At 37.7% G+C, this 19,930-nt stretch overlaps 2 protein-coding genes across 2 annotated transcripts; one reads left to right on the forward strand and one right to left on the reverse strand.

The window, feature by feature from the left end:
- Positions 1-223: 223 nt before the first annotated feature.
- LOC133326519 (U5 small nuclear ribonucleoprotein 200 kDa helicase) lies at positions 224-7,212 on the forward strand. The gene is made up of 8 exons (XM_061535139.1): positions 224-283; positions 393-850; positions 918-1,152; positions 1,221-5,967; positions 6,042-6,216; positions 6,311-6,593; positions 6,654-6,896; positions 6,970-7,212. Exons 1-8 carry the CDS (start codon positions 239-241, stop codon positions 7,210-7,212), a joined length of 6,429 nt encoding a protein of 2,142 aa, XP_061391123.1. The 5' UTR covers positions 224-238.
- A 5,655-nt stretch (positions 7,213-12,867) lies between these two features.
- On the reverse strand, positions 12,868-13,564 carry LOC133326528 (uncharacterized). The gene is made up of 2 exons (XM_061535147.1): positions 13,429-13,564; positions 12,868-13,352 (listed from the first exon to the last, which is right to left on the reverse strand). The coding sequence occupies exons 1-2, from the start codon at positions 13,541-13,543 to the stop codon at positions 12,868-12,870; spliced, it is 600 nt and encodes a 199-aa protein (XP_061391131.1). The 5' UTR covers positions 13,544-13,564.
- Between the last annotated feature and the right edge of the window lie 6,366 nt (positions 13,565-19,930).

Raw genomic sequence — 19,930 nt, forward strand, 5'->3', positions numbered from 1 at the left:
TTGCTTTAAACTTCGTTCATTTAACTATATAGATTTACCTAGTTCATGCCCTCTTTTCAGTGAATCGCTGTTCAATAGAACTAGTTCCTTCGTGAACTAAAGAACATTATTTGCGGCATTGTTTGCGGTATTGTTGTGTATTTCAGTGAAAATATTTTTTAACACACAAAAAAACAATTAATTTGGTTATTAAAATTAAGTATTTAACATAAATATATAAAAATACACACAAACCGCCATGGCTGATGCCGCAGCAAGACAGCTGCAATATGAATACAAAGCGGTATGTATAGAAAAATTTTGTGTAAAGCTGATGCCTACATTAGCGTGGTTTTAGACGGTAAACGTTTATTGGATATATAAATTTCTAATTTTTGTATTTCTTTATTCAGAATTCAAATTTGGTATTGCAAGCTGATGTACGTTTAATTGAACGTCCCCGCCGCGATGAAGCTACAGGAGAAGTTGTATCGTTAGTTGGTAAATTGGATGGCACCCGTATGGGTGATCGCTATCAACGATCCAAGCCAGAGAAAACAGAAGAACGCAAGGCCAAACGACAGAAGCGTGATGAGGCGCAATATGATTTTGAGCGCATGAAAGGTGCAACTCTTCTATCGGAGGGTATTGATGAAATGGTTGGCATCGTTTACCGGCCAAAGACTCAAGAGACCCGCCAAACATACGAGGTTTTGTTGAGTTTCATTCAGGAAGCTCTTGGAGATCAGCCACGTGATATTCTCTGTGGTGCAGCAGATGAAATATTGGCTGTACTAAAGAATGATAAACTAAAGGATAGAGAACGCAAAAAAGAGATTGACGGTCTACTGGGATCCGTCACGGAGGAGAGGTAAATTGGAAATATTTCGTAAAATGTACAAGCGTTGTTTATGAATGAAATTTTCTTTATTCCTTAGGTTCGCCTTACTGGTAAATCTAGGCAAGAAAATTACAGACTTTGGCTCAGATGCTGTTAATGCGTTGACAGCTAACATCAATGAGGAACAAATCGATGAGACATATGGAATCAATGTACAATTCGAAGAATCCGAAGAAGAAAGTGACAACGATATGTATGGAGAAATTCGTGATGAAGACGGCCAAGAAGAGGGAGAAGAAGCAAAAATTGATCACACTCTACATGCCGAAAATGTAAATGAAAATTGATGGCTTTTATTTTTATTGTCTATATTTGTCTAATATGTGTTTCCCTTTTTCAGCTTTTGGCCGAGGAATCTGTAAATGTGAAAAAGGAACGTGGTTTACACCCTCTTGATATTGATGCCTATTGGCTTCAAAGATGCCTCAGTAAATATTACAAAGATGCTATGGTGTCGCAAAGTAAAGCAGCTGATGTTTTGCGCATTCTTAAGGATGCTGCAGATGAGCGAGACTGTGAAAATCAACTTGTGCTGCTTCTTGGTTACGATTGCTTCGATTTCATTAAACAACTTAAACTTAATCGTCAAATGATTTTGTATTGCACTATGCTGGCATCTGCCCAGACGGACAGCGAAAGACAACGCATACGTGAAAAAATGCGAAATGATCCTAAGTTGGCGAAGATTTTAGTTCAACTCGATACCGGCAAAACTGAGGACGATGAGGGGTACGGCAACAATTCACGAACAAGTAAAATGGATAAATCGCAAATGGATGATGGTGGCCAGGGTACGGCCGGACAGGTTGCTGGTCAACGCCAAGTATTGGAATTGGAAGAGTTGGCTTTCACTCAAGGTTCACATTTTATGGCCAACAAACGTTGTCAACTGCCGGACGGCTCTTTCCGCAAACAACGTAAAGGATATGAAGAAGTTCATGTGCCGGCATTGAAACAGGTTCCATTTGAGGATAAGGAAGAACTACAGCCCATCGATAAATTGCCGAAATATGTGCAGCCTGTTTTCGAAGGATTTAAGACCCTTAATCGTATCCAGTCACGTTTGTGGAAAGCTGCTTTGGAGTCGGATGAAAACATGTTGCTGTGTGCTCCCACAGGTGCGGGTAAAACAAATGTGGCACTGTTGTGTATGATGCGAGAAATTGGCAAGCACATCAATGAAGACGGCACAATTAATGCTGATGATTTCAAAATCATTTATGTGGCTCCCATGAAGTCTTTGGTACAGGAAATGGTGGGTAATTTCGGGCGTCGTTTGGCTTCGTATAATTTAACGGTATCCGAATTGACGGGAGATCATCAACTGACAAGGGAGCAAATTGCTGCCACCCAGGTCATTGTGTGTACACCCGAAAAGTGGGATATTATTACTCGGAAAGGAGGCGAAAAGACATTTACTTCCCTTGTCCGCTTGGTAATTATTGATGAAATACATTTGTTGCATGATGAAAGAGGTCCCGTTCTGGAAGCATTGGTGGCTCGTACTATTCGTAATATTGAAGTCACTCAGGAAGATGTACGTTTGGTGGGTTTGTCTGCCACTCTGCCCAACTATCAAGACGTCTCAACATTTTTACGTGTGAAACCCGACAAAGGACTTTACTACTTTGATAATAGTTATCGGCCTGTCGCATTGGAACAGCAATATATTGGTGTCACCGAAAAGAAGGCATTGAAACGTTTCCAAGTTATGAATGAAATTGTCTATGAGAAGACAATGGAGCATGCTGGACGCAATCAAGTTTTGGTGTTCGTTCATTCTCGCAAAGAAACTGGCAAAACAGCCAGAGCTGTACGTGATATGTGTCTGGAGAAGGATACTTTGGGTAGTTTCCTGAGAGAGGGTTCTGCCAGTATGGAAGTTTTAAGGACAGAAGCCGAACAAGTAAAGAATACCGAACTCAAAGAATTACTTCCCTACGGATTTGCTATCCATCATGCTGGTATGTCCAGAGTGGATCGTACACTGGTGGAAGATTTGTTTGCCGATCGTCATATACAGGTGCTGGTTTCCACTGCTACCTTGGCTTGGGGTGTTAATTTACCCGCCCATACTGTCATCATTAAGGGAACACAGGTGTACAATCCTGAAAAAGGCCGTTGGGTTGAGTTGTCTGCCTTGGATGTATTACAGATGTTGGGTCGTGCCGGTCGTCCTCAATACGATACCAAAGGTGAAGGTATTTTGATTACGAATCACAGTGAACTGCAATTCTATTTGTCACTGCTGAATCAACAGCTGCCAATTGAGTCTCAATTTGTTTCCAAGCTGCCGGATATGTTAAATGCTGAAATTGTCTTGGGCACGGTGCAGAATGTTAAAGATGCAGTCAATTGGTTGGGTTACACATATCTATACATACGTATGTTACGCAATCCTCTCCTATATGGCATTGGCCATGATGCACTCAAAGATGACCCTTTGTTGGAACAACGACGTGCTGATTTAATACACACCGCTGCATTGCATTTGGATCGTAGTGGTTTGGTAAAATACGATCGCAAATCAGGTCAATTCCAAGTCACAGCACTTGGTAGAATTGCTTCACATTATTATTGTACCCATGAAACGATGATGACATATAATCAACTTCTCAAGCAGACTTTGTCTGAGATTGAATTATTCCGAGTATTTTCCCTGTCTTCGGAGTTTAAACATATCGCAGTACGGGAGGAGGAGAAACTCGAATTACAAAAGCTGATGGAACGTGTACCAATACCGATTAAGGAATCCATGGAAGAGCACAGTGCCAAGGTTAATGTGCTGCTGCAGGCGTATATTTCACAATTGAAATTGGAGGGCTTTGCTCTAATGTCGGATATGGTGTTTATTACCCAATCGGCATCTCGTTTGATGAGAGCCATTTTCGAAATTGTCCTGCACCGAGGATGGGCTCAGCTTGCCGACAAGACCCTGACTTTGTGTAAAATGATTGATCGCAGAATGTGGCAGTCGATGACACCCTTGAGACAGTTTAAGAAAATGCCCGACGAAATTGCTAAAAAACTGGAAAAGAAAAATTTCCCCTGGGAACGTTTATACGATTTGGAACCCCATGAAATTGGTGAGCTGATAAGAGTGCCGAAATTGGGTAAGACTATACACAAATTTGTTCATCAGTTCCCAAAATTGGAATTGTCTACCCACATTCAACCTATTACAAGATCCACCTTGAGGGTTGAGCTGACAATAACACCCGACTTTCAGTGGGATGAAAAAGTCCACGGTTTATCTGAAGGTTTTTGGATTTTGGTAGAAGATGTAGACTCGGAAATTATATTACATCATGAATTCTTTTTGCTCAAGGAGAAATACTGTCAGGATGAACATCAATTGAAATTCTTTGTACCGGTCTTTGAACCTTTACCACCGCAATATTTCTTGCGTATTGTATCCGATCGTTGGATTGGCTCAGAAACCCAATTGCCCGTTTCGTTTAGGCATTTAATATTGCCCGAAAAGAATATGCCACCGACGGAACTTTTGGATTTGCAACCATTGCCCATTTCGGCATTGCGTAACCCCAAATTCGAAGAGTTTTATCGTGAGAAGTATCCCCAATTCAATCCGATACAAACACAAGTCTTCAATGCCGTCTACAATAGTGACGATAATGTCTTCGTCGGAGCCCCAACCGGATCAGGTAAAATGACAATTGCAGAGTTTGCGATTATGCGTCTGTTCTCCCAGCATGCTGATGGCCGTTGTGTTTATTTGGTATCTAAGGAAGATTTAGCGGATTTGGTATTTGCCGATTGGCATACAAAATTTGCCAATTTGGGTCTTAAGGTGGTTAAGCTCACCGGTGAAACTGGTACCGATCTGAAGTTGTTGGCCAAGGGCCAGTTGATAATTACCACTGCTGATAAATGGGATGTGCTGTCACGTCGTTGGAAGCAGCGTAAGAATGTGCAAAATATACAACTTTTCATTGTCGATGAACTGCAATTGGTGGGTGGTGAAGATGGCCCCGTCCTGGAAGTGGTCTGTTCGAGAATGCGTTACATTTCTTCGCAGATCGAAAAACAAATTCGAATTGTCGCCCTGTCATCGTCGTTGGCAGATGCTAGAGATGTGGCCCAATGGTTGGGTTGCAACACAAATGCCACTTTTAATTTCCACCCTAGTGTCCGGCCAATACCATTGGAATTACATATACAAGGATTTAATATTACGCACAATGCCACTAGGATAGCGTCAATGTCCAAACCGGTGTATAATGCCATTTTGAAATACAGTCCGCATAAGCCGGTCCTTGTGTTTGTCTCTTCACGCAAACAGGCACGTTTGACTGCCATTGATATACTGACATACAGCGCTTCAGATTTGCAACCAAATCGTTTCTTCCATGCCGAGGAGGAGGATATTAAACCATTTTTAGATCGTATGACAGATAAAACTCTTAAGGAAACCCTTTCTCAGGGTGTGGCATATCTTCATGAAGGTCTAACCGCCTCGGATCATCGTTTGGTGGAACAGCTGTTCGACTCGGGAGCTGTACAAGTGGCTGTTGTGGCCAAAGATCTATGTTGGGGCATGAGTATTTCAGCCCATTTGGTGATCATCATGGATACGCAATATTACAATGGTAAAAATCATTCCTATGAAGATTATCCCATTACCGATGTTCTACAAATGATTGGACGTGCCAATCGGCCCATTGAAGATGCCGATGCCAAATGTGTGCTTATGTGTCAGTCATCGAAGAAGGATTTCTTTAAGAAGCTGCTAAACGAACCACTGCCCATCGAAAGTCATTTGGATCATCGTTTACACGATCACTTCAATGCCGAGGTGGTAACCAAAACCATTGAAAACAAACAGGATGCCGTCGATTATTTGACATGGACATTCCTCTACAGACGTCTCACACAAAATCCCAACTACTACAATTTGCAGGGTGTAACACATCGTCATTTGTCCGATCATTTGTCGGAATTGGTAGAGAATACATTATCCGATTTGGAACAATCGAAATGTATTAGCATTGAAGATGATATGGATACGCTGCCATTGAATTTGGGCATGATTGCCGCCTACTATTACATCAACTATTCGACAATAGGTGAGTGGGGACATAATGTGAAATATATTCTATTAGGATTTGTTGAATTGATGATGGCAATATTTTGTTTTCAGAACTTTTCAGTTTGTCGCTTAACAGCAAGACCAAGGTTCGGGGTTTGTTGGAAATTATATCCTCTGCTGCTGAATATGAGGATATTGTTGTAAGGCATCATGAAGAGAATATTTTGCGGACATTGTCGCAGCGTTTGCCAAATAAATTGACTGGTCCAAATGAAACAGCACCCAAGTAAGTGAACTGAAGAAAACAATAGTAATGGCATTGCAAGCCGATGCAGGATTAAATATAAATTAAAAATATATATTTATCTTTCCATTTGCAGATTTAATGATCCCCATATTAAGACCAATCTTTTGCTGCAAGCCCATCTTTGTCGTCTCCAGCTGGGACCCGAATTACAAGGTGATACTGAATTGATTTTAGGAAAAGCCGTGCGTTTAATACAAGCCTGTGTGGATGTGCTCAGTTCAAATGGTTGGCTTTCACCAGCAGTTGCAGCTATGGAATTGGCACAAATGGTCACACAAGCCATGTGGAGCAAAGATTCATATCTTAAACAATTGCCGCATTTCAATGCTGACATTATCAAACGATGCACAGAAAATGTGAGTTTAAACTCCCCTCCCTAATGATATTTTGTTAATTATAAAATTATTTTTCTGCAGAAAATCGAAACTGTTTTCGATATTATGGAATTGGAAGATGAAGATCGTTCCCGCCTATTGCAATTAAGCGATGCCCAAATGGCCGATGTTGCACGTTTCTGTAATCGTTATCCGAATATTGAAATGAACTTTGAAGTTGTGGACAAGGAGCACATTAACTCTGGTTCAACGGTCAATGTTGTGGTGCAATTGGAGAGAGAGGATGAAGTAACTGGTCCAGTTATTGCACCATTCTTTCCACAGGTAAATTATTTTTGTTTATTATTTTCGCTATAGAGCAACTTTTAATCGATTTTATCTCATTTTCTTTTTACAGAAACGCGAAGAAGGTTGGTGGGTTGTTATTGGTGATCCAAAAACAAATTCATTGCTATCCATCAAACGTCTTACATTGCAACAAAAGGCTAAAGTCAAACTTGATTTTGTTGCACCCAGCCCCGGGCGTCATGAATATACGTTATATTTTATGAGCGATTCATATTTGGGCTGTGATCAAGAATACAAATTTGACATTGATGTGGGTGACTTCCAATCGGAAAGTGAAAGCGAATCGGATTAATTTTAGTTTTATACATAGGTTTGAAATATAACATTTGATGTTCTCTTTTTTTGGTAGTAATTTCTGGATAATAAAAATATATATAAATACAAATGTTTATTGTTTTTTAACTGTTTTTGGCAAACATTTGACAGGCGATTATTGTTGACGGGTTTAATGTGAAACTTAGAATTGTTCGTTTTTTTTGGATTTGTAAATACATTGGAATCCAAGCTGAAATCCCTACATTCAAAGTTTGCTAACGCCTGAAAGTATGCCAATAATTTTAAAATACATCATAGAAACATGGTTGGCAACACTACGATTTTCTTTAATTTTATGACGCTTACAATTATTTCAAACATTTTGGTAATTCTAAAAAATGTTTCGTGGTAATAATAGGTGTGTCTGGTTACTTTTCCAGTAACATTTATTCAGTAAGTTCTAGTTCAGAGAGTAAGCCTTTCTTACTCTCTTTTGCGATAATACTGAAAAAAGTAAACAGACAACATTTAGTAAGATTTAGCAAATAAACAGCTGATTCAAGAAAACATTTGATTTGCGCCAAAATAAACAACAAACAAAGGACGAACACAATTACTTGTATTGCATTTAATATTAAAAATAAAATGAATAATAAAAGAAAAATTGATCTGGTATGTTCCCCGGTAATATTTAAATCTTAGTCATGATTTAGATTAGGCGAGTTTACTTGCGGCAAGTCTTTATTTGTAGGAGAGAGGGGCAAGGGGAATAGAAATGAAAAAAAAAATGCTTGTACCGACAATTTTCTGGCAATTCGTTTTGTGTATTTCGTATTTGTTGACATTTTATATATATTTAAATGTGAAAAAACAACAACAAATAGAAAAATATTTTGGAAACCGAATTGCCTTGTATAGACGCATGAAGCAAGTTCAAAATAGAACGACAAGAATTGCCACAAGTAAACTCGCCTAATCTAAATCAAGACTTACTGAATAAAATTCTTTCAGTAAACTTCAGCAACTTTGTTGTTGTTCAACTGTCAAACTTGCTCTCTCACTTGACTCTCTTTTACTGGATTTTTGTGTAAACAGACAACATTTGGTAACAATTGTTACCAAATATCGAGTTAACAGACAGAGCTAATCTTTGTGTATTGTTTTGAATGGTGTGTCAAATAGATTAAGAAAAAAAAAAAATCAAACTCGCTACCTAATTTCGGGCGTAGACATGTCGTTTTTCACCACAAAAATAAAACGAAACTAGAAACCATGGCATAATTATTGCAAAGCTACAATCTGACTACAATTTTTTCTCAAGCTGGCTTGTTCTATCAAATCATAGGTATTTTAAGGGTCGTAACCTAATTTTTAACACAAATTGTATGAAAAGTAGGGCCAAAATCCTCCTGGCAGATAATTTACAATGTATGCCCAAGTTTTTGTTTGGTACCATGGTATAATTACTACAAGGTAGGGCACAGCTACCAACTGATTACAATTTTTTCTCAAGGTGGCTTGTTCCATCAAATCAAAATACATATTTTGTGTATGTGTGTGTATTGTTTTGAATACTATGTCAAATAAATTAAAAATAAATTGAAACATATTCAAATTTAATTGAAATGAAAATTTTGTTTTTAACATGTTCGCCTGGAAATAATTTCTTTCTTAAGGGCTAAACAGAATGTTCGCGTTGGGCGTTTTTTGTTATCGCGTTAACGCACGCAAAAAGTTAAAATATATTTAACTCCGAAGCGCAGCGCACATCAACTTCGAGCGTTTGTGTTATCGTTTCCTTGTGGTTGTTTTATTTCGATAACACATAACGCAACGGATGGCTCAACGCGAGCATTCTGCTTAGCCCTTTATGGATGAAACAAACATTTGATGGTATTCCCTACTGGATTTTGGGAAGAAATCATAACCATTCATTTTTCGCGTTTTTAGTTCTCACATAGACGGAAGTGAAAGTAAGATATCTAAACCTGCGGTGGCCTGTTATGTTCCCCACAATAATTTGTATCACCCTCTTTATATGAGACAATTGCGAAGAAGTCATACGGCAAGAGAATTCTGGCCAGATGGTTTTTGAAATCCTGCCGACTACATCGCAGTAGATCATACGAATTTTGTCAATAAAGTAGCGAATAGGAGGTTGTATAGATCCATCAATCGGTAGATTGGACAACTGCGAACCCCCTCGAGAAGCTCGTCGGCCATCTCATTCCCTTCTATGATATTGTGTCCTGGAACCCAACATAATTTAACTATCCGTTTTATATCACGAAGAGCATCCTTACAGTCGACTACTATCGACATATATAGTCAACGGTCCTATATTATGGGCAGTAAGTGTTTTGACTATCTCAGCCGCTTTCGTGATTGCCAGGATTTCTGCCAGAAAAACGCTACATCGTTAAATCTATATGAGTTGCAGATGGGTAGTTCCATGCAGTAAACATTTGCATCCTTCCTCCATCTTCGACCCGTCTGTAAATATCGGCAGACGGGCCAGAGTTAAGGAACCACTTGTCCAGGATTCCCTACTAGGAAACTCTAATGTCATTGAAGTCGTTATGAGAGGGAGGAGTATAGTCACTGATGTGAGCACTCCTCTGTAGAAGGTCATAAACTGACGTTGTTTTTAGTATAGTAGTATGGCCAAAGTTCAGCGACTTCCAGGCATCCTTTTCCCGGAGACTCAGGGCACAGCTTGCATCCTGGAGTTTTAATAGAACGTCCAGTGGTTGGAGATTCAAGATTGCATTCCTGGGGAGATCGAATTTTAGAAGTATCTCATTTATCACCTGAAGCCACAGTAGAGGATATAGTACTCCTCCCTGCGGTGTGCATCTTTTGATAGATTTCCTAACGAAACTTTCTCCAATGTCGAATTGATAATTCTGTTTTTCAGCATTCTATCAATCCAATCCGTTAGGAGAGAGGGAATACCTGAGCTATCGAGAGCAGAATGGATAGCTTGCAGCTTCACATTAGCTCTGTCTGTTAACTCGATATTTGGTAACAATTGTTACCAAATGTTACTAAATGTTGTCTGTTTACACAAAAATCCAGTAAAAGAGAGTCAAGTGAGAGAGCAAGTTTGACACTTGAACAACAACAAAGTTGCTGGAGTTTACTGAAAGAATTTTATTCAGTAAGATTTTGCAACTCAGCCATTTTCAGCTGTTTTCTGACCAAACACAAAAATTATTTAAAACATTTTTTTAATTTGTAAAGTTCAATTTGAAGTTAATTACAGAAAATAGAAGAAAATTCGTAAGTAATGCAAAGTTTCATTAAATTAGAAACTAATTCCTTATATATTTTTAGGCAAGTTTCAGATAGAGGGCAATGTATTGATGCAGGGAACTTAAATGTTCCCGGGGAACATACCAGATCAATTTTTCTTTTATTATTCATTTTATTTTTAATATTAAATGCGATACAAATAATTGTGTTCGTCCTTTGTTTGTTGTTTATTTTGGCGCAAATCAAATGTTTTCTTGAATCAGCTGTTTATTTGCTAAATCTTACTAAATGTTGTCTGTTTACTTTTTTCAGTATTATCGCAAAAGAGAGTAAGAAAGGCTTACTCTCTGAACTAGAACTTACTGAATAAATGTTACTGGAAAAGTAACCAGACACTCCTAATATGCGAATTATGGCTTCTTCGATTGCGTTTGAATATGTATACTATTGACTAATTTTAATTTCACTACCTCTTTCTCGAAAACCAATATACCCTCAAACTAACATGAATTTCAGTTTCAAAGTACTCTTGAAATTATTGAAGTAATCACGACGACTAGGAATGTCATCAATTTGCCTACCTCAGGAGATAGCACAGAGTATGCCAAATTGAGCATCTGACATGCATATGCCGAAATCACACTGATGATTGAACCAGACAACTATGGCCACATTGCAACTGCATTTACCGCGAAAGATGCCTGGGGGTGCATTGATAAACGCATATGAAGATACGGGCTTAACCAGGAAAGTGGATTTGCTGGAGCAATTCGTTACAGAACTATAGATCCATTCAGGAATACGAAAATGACATCGTAATAGTGGTCGGAAGATTGAATATAATTTGACAGAATCTCTAATGTTAGCAGGATTAACGAATGACAACAAGGAGAAATTGGCAGTGGAAAAGAGAAAAATCGGAATTGCTATCTATAGGTTTCAAGAAAGGTAACACGAAAATCAAATGCTACAATAGTAGTGGACTAGAACACATCTCAAGAAATTGTCCCAGCAAATCCAAGTCAAATTTAAATGGAACTACAAAGTTTCAACGACTTCAATCTATAACACAGACGGATGGGTCATATCTGAAATGCGAAATTAGGAGATGTCAAGAACGCAAATGTTGACATTAATTTCGGCAAAAAAATGTTTTGAACCATGTGTTGTCTGTGTGAAGGGAAAGCAAACTAGAAGAAAAGAGTTATTGGAAATAGTTTATTCGGATGTGGATGGTCCACTAAAAGAATGATCGTTTTCGGGAGCACATTTTTGTATTGACTTTTTGGATGATTATTAGTTAGTGGAAAACCAATGTTCTAAGAAAATAAAAATTCTACGATTGGATAATGGGAGAGAGTACATTGGCAAACGTTTTTCTGAATTCTTGGATAAATGTGGAATAATACATCGCAAAACATGTCCACATACTCCAGAGATAGATGGCGTAGCCGAGCAAATAAATAGGACGATTATAGAATGGGTAAGATGTATGCTCATTGACATCGTACTTGATAAATAGAGTTTCATGCGGGAAAATGAAAATTGCAAATTTAAAGCATCTCAGAGTTTTCAGATGCCCAGATAAGGGTCATGTACCAAAACAGAGGTCTAAAATTGATCCAAAGTTTTTAGAGTGTATCATGGTTGGATACAGCACGGAGATTAAGGCGTATCGATTATTCGACCCAAGTGACAATAATAGTCATCCGTGACGCATACAATACGATTATTCTCCTAATATATGATTTTCGAAAACGGTGTGCATACCGACTACAGTTTTCCTTTACAGTAAACATTCTGGAAACAAAATAACACGCCCACATGAATTTTCTGACATCACACAAATTGATTATTCGAAAATTCATTTCTAGTAACACAATTTCTATGTCTTAAAACTTCCAAGAACCGTCTCTGGCTTATTGTTTTAAATTATAAATTCGATGACACGACACATTCATCAAGAAACTAGTTTTATGGCTAGGTTTTTATAACCATTTCTAATGGTCCATCTGTACCAAAGAACCTTTTTAGTTGTTTCCATCTTCCATACATTTCTATTTATGTATTCTATTCTTCTAGCTGGCCCATTTTCAAATGTCTTTATGGTAGAATTTTGATAAATGATAAATAGTTTTTAATTATGGTGTTAACTACGTATATTTAAAAAAAAACAGGTTAGATATATGAATATTAAATTAATTTAGCACCAACTATATATGAATTAATTAAATTCGATAATATTCCGAACGATTTCACTCACTATAATAACATGAATTTCACATTAGAATTTTGAAAAAAAAAAACAGTATTTTGAAGATTATTTTCAAAAAGATGTAAACAAAATTGTTTGATTTTTCAAATTAATTTGAAATTGATTTTTCAAAATTCATGATTTGTTTTGTTTTTTTTTAATTAAGTATTGGCACAATACAATTTAATTAACTGACACCGCACTACCTCTACTATTGGCAATGTTTCCAGCCGGCCCGTTGGCAAAACTATTGGTCGAAGCAAAATTAATCGTCTGTCCATTGGGTAAATTAAAATTCAATGTGTGTGAGGCAGCGGCTGAATTTTGTGCGCCAAAACGATTAGCATTAAAGGCTTGAGTGCCTGTACCAGCCGCCGAAGCACCAAATGAGCCTGCCGGTCCTTGGGAATTGAATGCCTGAGCTTGAGCATTGGCAGCCGAGTTTTGGAATCCAAAGGGTGAGGCCAAGTTTTGATTGGCAAATGCATTAGAAATGGCTTGTGATTGTTGAAATTGGCGCTTAACACGACGATGCAAAATCAATGGCACCAGATTATTGTTGAATTCGGCAAAGATGGCACTGCGAGTGCGTCTCAGTTGAGGGCGAGGTTTGGGTTTGATGTACAGCGATGATTCGACAACGACCTCATCGACAGCAATATTGCCGGCTACATTAAATGAAGTGTTACAGAAATTTTAAAATTAATTTCAAAACAAAACCCCATTAATCCATTTTACACTTACGCAATGGTTGGGTCTGGATATTGTGCTGATTGGCAATATTCGAATCATCTACCGCCGCCACCACAGCAAGCCCATTAATTGCAACAAACATCAATAAAACAATAAAACACTTCATTGTGCCAATTCCGAGAAGTAGGCAATCGACCAGATAGTTACGTACAAATGAATGATCTTTACACAAGCAGCTCCAAAGACATACTGAACCAAAAGCGAACAGACATCGAACAACAAACATTATTGTATCTGATAGATACAAAGCACTCTCACTTTTCTCACATATGTTTGTATGGTGTATGGTGTGCATGTATTTACCTTTGGCCCACACTTTTTTCACATACACACACTCACTTCATGAGTCGCACAAGAAAGCCAGCCATCCCAAAAGAACCCCCCATTTAGAAAACACCATCTTCCACAGCCTATACCACACGGTGAACTTGAAAGTTCAGAATTCGTTTTTATTTTTAAATATCCTAAACTAGAGTATCAAGTTTTGACGACGAGAGAAGATGGGGCTGTAGACATGACATTTTTTGGGAACAGAAAATACGAGCAATTGATCACCATCTCCTTAGGAAATGTTATAATACTTCCTTATATAAACTGTCGAACAAAATTGCTGCAATGGGAAAAATAAAACTAAAAAATTATGAAGACATTATATTTGGTCGGACAACCACCTTACTGACGTGTGAGAAAATTAGTTTATAATCGCACATGAAACTACAGCGTACTGTGGACACCGACATCCCCGCGTTGTCACCTGGGGTAGCTACATTCATCACCCGTTTAAATAGTGAGTTGATACGTGCCGCGCGTTCAAACCATAAAGAATTATAAAAAATCGGTTGAGGCGCTGGGTTAGTTGCACACACTCGGAAAACCCCTCCTACTATGAAAAATCAACGAAAAAGAAAACCAAACCCGTCTAATGTTGACGACAATCGAAAACGTTTAAAGGAGCACGATTTACGAACCTGCATTTGGACACAGCACGGAGATTAAGGCGTATCGATTATTCGACCCAAGTGACAACAAAAGAATAGTCAGCCGTAACGTTGTATTTCTCGAAAATAGTCAAGCCAATATTCAAAATACTTCTTCCATCCTTTGCTAATTCAATCTCAGGATGAATAAAGTCATAACGTATTCGACCAATTAGTGAATACTGCACCAAAGAATATGGAGTTAAGAGAATTGAATGCTAATAATGAAATTCAAAATAAGTCTCGTAGTGATTCGTACGCCGATAGTGAGTTTTTAAGCTCAAAATGCCAAAATAACAACGGCTAATTGGACAAAAATGATGAAGAATGGAGCTAAATCGGCAAATACCAATATCTGATAATATTCGAAGTTCAGAAAAGATTGCAACCCTTTCCGCAACTACCTCTTGGTTGAGGCGTCGGGTTAGTTGCCTACACTCGGAAAACCTCTCCTACTATGAAAAAACAACAAAAAAGAAAACCAAACCCCCTAATATTGACCTCCGCAAACGTATAAAGTAGCACGATATGCGAATCTGCATTTGGTATTGCGCACTTTGTACAGAACAGGTGGAGTTTTCGCTTTGGCGAATGTATTCAAGCACAAAGTCGATATTATTGCCGTACAGGAAATGCGATGGAAAGGGACGGTATTATAGCTGCCATGAAACGAGACATGAATTTGACTGCGGATTTAATAGGAGAAGACCTCGCCTCCAATTTCACTCCCGTAGATGAGCGAATTGCTATAATCAGTATTTAAGCGAAGTTCTCTACATCAGTCTTATTTGCGCCCATGCTCCGACCAAAGACAAAGATGAGCAGACCAAAGACATTTTTATGAGCGCCTAGAAAATCTCAGCTGGGAGATTTTCTAGGCGCTTCTGCAAAAATCAGAAGAGAAAATATTATGGCCCCACCGTCGGAAAATACAGCCTCCATGAAGAAACATACTGCAACGAGATGAGGTTGATTGATTTCTCGGCAGCAAAAAAACATGGTAGTTAGCAGCATTAGATTCAAGCGTCTCGATATACACAATGCCATCTGGATTACTCCCGATCAAAAAACGAGAAATCAAATCGATAGACGGAAGGTACCAGTGTATTAGACGTTCGATCGAGGAGCGAATATCGATTCCGGCCACTACCTCGTAGCAAACAAGGTTCGCACCTGTCTTAATGTATCAGCAAAGGTGCGATCTAATACAACACATAAACTCGACATAGAAAAGCTGCAAACACAACAGGTAGCAGAAGCCTACTTCGCTCAATATACCCACCTGCTTGACGACAGCACTCCTTGCACACCCAATAAAAATATAGAAGCACAATGCAATGAATTGCCCACTCCCTACAAACTGGGTACCAAAAAACTACGATCAAGAAACCGATGGTACGATCAGGAGTGTCGTAATACTACTGATATTATACGCAGCGTATATGGCAACCCTTCAGACAGGAGCAACACGTAATGCGATGGCGAATTATCTGGAGATAAGGAGAGAGAGGAAATGTATTTTCAGAAAAAAGAAGAACGAATAAGAAAAACCTGAACGTGAACAAATCGAGGTGTACTGGAGTCAGAAGGAAGTCCGGAAATTTTACCAACGAGTAAAACACCGAACCGAAGATGGAAACCTGGTGACAGATACAGATAGCGTGTTGAGGATCTGGAAGGAGCATTTTGCAAAGCTTCTGGTATCAAATAGTAACGGGGAAGTAGATACCCCAGAACCAATTGGAGACGACGGTATAGATTGTTTACCACTTAGCCAATATGAGATCAGAGTAGCAACTCTAATCGACTGAAGAACAATAATGCAGCAGGTGCCGATGGATTACCAGCCGAACTATTCAATACCGGTGGTCAGATGCTGGTTAGTACAATTTGGCTAGAGAAATGCATATCCAATGATTAGAACCTCAGCATCATGTGTCCCGTGCACAAAAAAAGAGACAAGACAATATGTGTCAACTGTAGAGGAATAATATAAAGTGCCATACAGCATGCTGTGTCAACGACTTAAGCCAATGGTCAATGACATTTTTGGACCATACCAATGTGGCTTCAGGCCTGGCAAATCCACCATTGACCACATTTTCACTCTGCGCAAAATCTTGGAAAAGACCCACGAAAAACACATCGACATATTCCACCTATTCGTCGACTATAAAGCAGCATTGGACAGCCCTATCCGTTCGGAGGACTTTAAAGCCATATATGCGTTCGGTATTTCAGCAAAATTAATACGGCTATACGGGATAACTTTAAGTGACACAGGGTCAGCACTTAAAGTCGGAAAGGGCCTCTCGGAGCCCTTTAATACCTAACGAGGATTCAGATAAGGTGACAGTTTGTCGTGTGACCTGCTTAATATCCTGCTGGAAAAGACCATACGAGATGGGAATGTGGACAGAAATAGCACTCTGTCACCAAACAGACCGACGCGCCTAGAAATCTTTTTTAAGCTCAGCTTATGGAACAAATGTTCGGTCACAAGCCAGTTATGTAAGTAAGTAACAAATTGTTCTTTATAATATCGAAAAGAGTAGTACAAATTAGTAGATTCTTGCCGTACAGAAACAGACCAATAATAATATAATCTAAATTATAGAAATAATGCGTGTGGTTTGTTTTCACGAAATCGCAAAGGGCTGAGCATTACTGATATAAAAACTTAAATTTTTAAATCGTTCACTTTCGTCCCAAACTGTATAACATAAAATAAAAACAATGTAGGAGACAAGAAAATAAAAGACAATACCATTGCTGGCAAACTTGTTTTCCAAGATTTGGTGGTAGGTGTTATTTATTGCATCAATTGCTGGAACTTGTTTCCTACAAAAAATCGAAATTATTCATATTGACATGTGTGAGCAACGAGACCAATCCGAAATAGATCCATAACAGATGATTGCCACCCATTAAAGAGAGAATATGACAGAACACGAAATGAGAATTATCTCTTTATAATAGTTGCTAAATCTTACTATCACAAAATAGAGATGTCGATGCAGAAATTGGTGGGATGGTATCAGCGTTCGAAAATAAACATTATGGTACCGTTCCATAGTGTTCTGTACCGTACCAAGGTTGATAGGTACACTAAAATAACGTACTGTACCGGTACACAAACACTAAAAATATTTTTAGCGTTACTGTTCCGGAGCACAACGAAAATCTTAGCGTACCTGCTGCGGTACACTAAAAAATCGTAGTGTACCGACAGCGGTACACTAAAAATCGTAGTGTACCGGTAGTGGTACACTAAAAACTGTAGTGTACCGACTGCGGTACATTAAAAATCATTGTGTCAGACTGGTCGGAACACTAAAAATGTTAGTGTTCCGCTGGTCGGAACACTAAAAATCTTAGTCTTCCACTGGTCGGAACAATAAAAATCGTAGCGTTCCACTTACTTGAACTGTACTGGTAGTGTACCATACACGTCTGTTTTTTTTTTGTAGGTAAAATGAGATAGAATAATAAAAAAATAAAACTGAATATAACTTTATTTGCAATTACAAAAGTGAAAATGTCTATCAGAAATAGGTATTTTGGCCAGTTTTTGTGACAAAATTATTCGGCTTTGGATAAAATGTTCATTGATTTACACAACGAACATGATTTTTCCCATAATATTGGGAGATCTCCTTGTAAAATGTTAGTACGAAAACATTATTTCTTAAAACCATTATACCTGCATCCATCTATGATTCATACTTTTAGGAAATTTTAGCAAAAATATTCAAAATTTGGTTATTGTCACACAATCAACATAATAATTACCTGTTTATTCATTAAAAGAAGTGTACAAATTACGCGGATATGAAAACATATTTTTATGATTTTGGGATAAATATTACAAAACCACACACAGGTACCATATCAACAACGAATTTCATATAAATATCCATTATTGGAATATTCTTCCTTTTTATGATTTTTGCACAGGTAGTCTTATGCTATACATTTTTCCGATCAGCACAATCGATTATGGAATTTTCAGTTGCGAGTTGGCATCTGATTGAATTTTCACTAGACGACCTTTTTTAGTTATAAAATATTTATTATGTTAAAGCGTTTGATGCTAATAAAATATTACTAATTTTTAATAAAATATATAAAAAAATTTAAAAAGTTTTATATTTATTAAATCTATTGGAAAACAAAAAAAATATAAATTTTATTCATAAAAAAATAAAATATAACAAATACATCTTTTTGTGTTCCGACAAATGGAACACTACGATTTTAAGTGTTCCGTCAAGTGGAACACTACGATATTTAGTGTTCCGCCAAATGGAACACTACGATTTTTAGTGTTCCGGCCAGTGGAACACTACGATTTTTAGTGTTCCGACCGCGGTACGCTACGATTTTTTAGTGTTCCGACCGCGGTACACTACGATTTTTAGTGCTCCGACCGCGGTACACTACGATTTTTAGTGCTCCGACAGTGGTACACTACGAATTTCGTTGTGCTCCGGAACAGTAACACTAAAATATTTTTTAATGTTTGTGTACCGGAACACAAACGCTAAAATTTTTTTAGTGTTTGTGTTCCTGGTACGGTACACTACGATAGTGTACCGTTTTTTTGCGAACACTGGATGGTATCAATCACTAAATAACAATGTATATTTCATAAAACTATATTTAATAGTAAAACTAGTAAACAATTGAGCACAAAATCTTTTCTTTTAAATAATTGAAAATTATGTATTATTTCTTTTAAAGTAATAAATATTTGTTTATTACAAATTAAAAAAAAAAAAACTGCCATTTTCTGTGCCAATACGTTTTCAGTCTGTGCCAATACGTTTTCAGTCTTTTTACTCCACCAAATTCGAGCATTCTACTCGTGCTCTTTAGAAATTGTTCCATACAGAACTAACTTCTGGCAAAATGGTTTTGGTGTCTGGGATGTTGTCTTTCGCTTTCAGAGATTTGGTAATCGATGACGGTTAAGGATAAGAAAGTTAATTTTACAAGAATTTAATTTGCTTTTTGTTTTTGTTGCAATAACAACATTTATATAGACCGTTGTTAAAAGTTACAGAAGAGGTGTGTTGTTGAAAATGGAGGTGCAGACTAGCCTTGGTCTTGTATGTGTCTTTTATAGTTTGTTTATCTTTCATCTATGAGGTTCCTGTAAGCGTTTTCATGTCCGGATTTTCATTTTAATATATGCAGCATGTTTTGTAAAATTCAACAAGTTATCGAACTCAATACCGAGGATCTTGGACGGTGGAATGCCGGGAGACTCCTGTCATCGACTCTAATGGACCAGAAGATAATTATTACCCAACTTTGAGTATTGATTTGGAATAAATGAATTAAGTAATGTCCCCTCAAAAACTTGTAAAATAAAAACATTAAACTTTGCTAAAGTAAATTTAGTATTACTTCAAGCCAAGCTATCAAGCTTTAATTGGTTTATTAAAGGTAGTATTGATAATCAAATTTCATGATTTTATAAACTCTTAAATGATGCACTTTCAATATCTGTT

Source organism: Musca vetustissima, unplaced genomic scaffold (genome assembly GCF_032173495.1).
Source record: "Musca vetustissima isolate MV318-11 ecotype Yass unplaced genomic scaffold, APGP_CSIRO_Mvet_v1 utg2832, whole genome shotgun sequence".
Lineage (NCBI taxonomy): Eukaryota > Metazoa > Arthropoda > Insecta > Diptera > Muscidae > Musca > Musca vetustissima.

Coding starts and splice junctions, on each gene's coding strand:
- LOC133326528 (XM_061535147.1), bottom strand. CDS start 13,543: ATGAAGTGTTTTATTGTTTTATTGATGTTTGTTGCAATTAATGGGCTT. Junction 13,353..13,428: donor TATCCAGACCCAACCATTGC/GTAAGTGTAAAA, acceptor CATTTAATGTAG/CCGGCAATATTGCTGTCGAT.
- LOC133326519 (XM_061535139.1), top strand. CDS start 239: ATGGCTGATGCCGCAGCAAGACAGCTGCAATATGAATACAAAGCG. Junction 851..917: donor GGATCCGTCACGGAGGAGAG/GTAAATTGGAAA, acceptor TTTATTCCTTAG/GTTCGCCTTACTGGTAAATC. Junction 6,897..6,969: donor TTGCACCATTCTTTCCACAG/GTAAATTATTTT, acceptor TTCTTTTTACAG/AAACGCGAAGAAGGTTGGTG.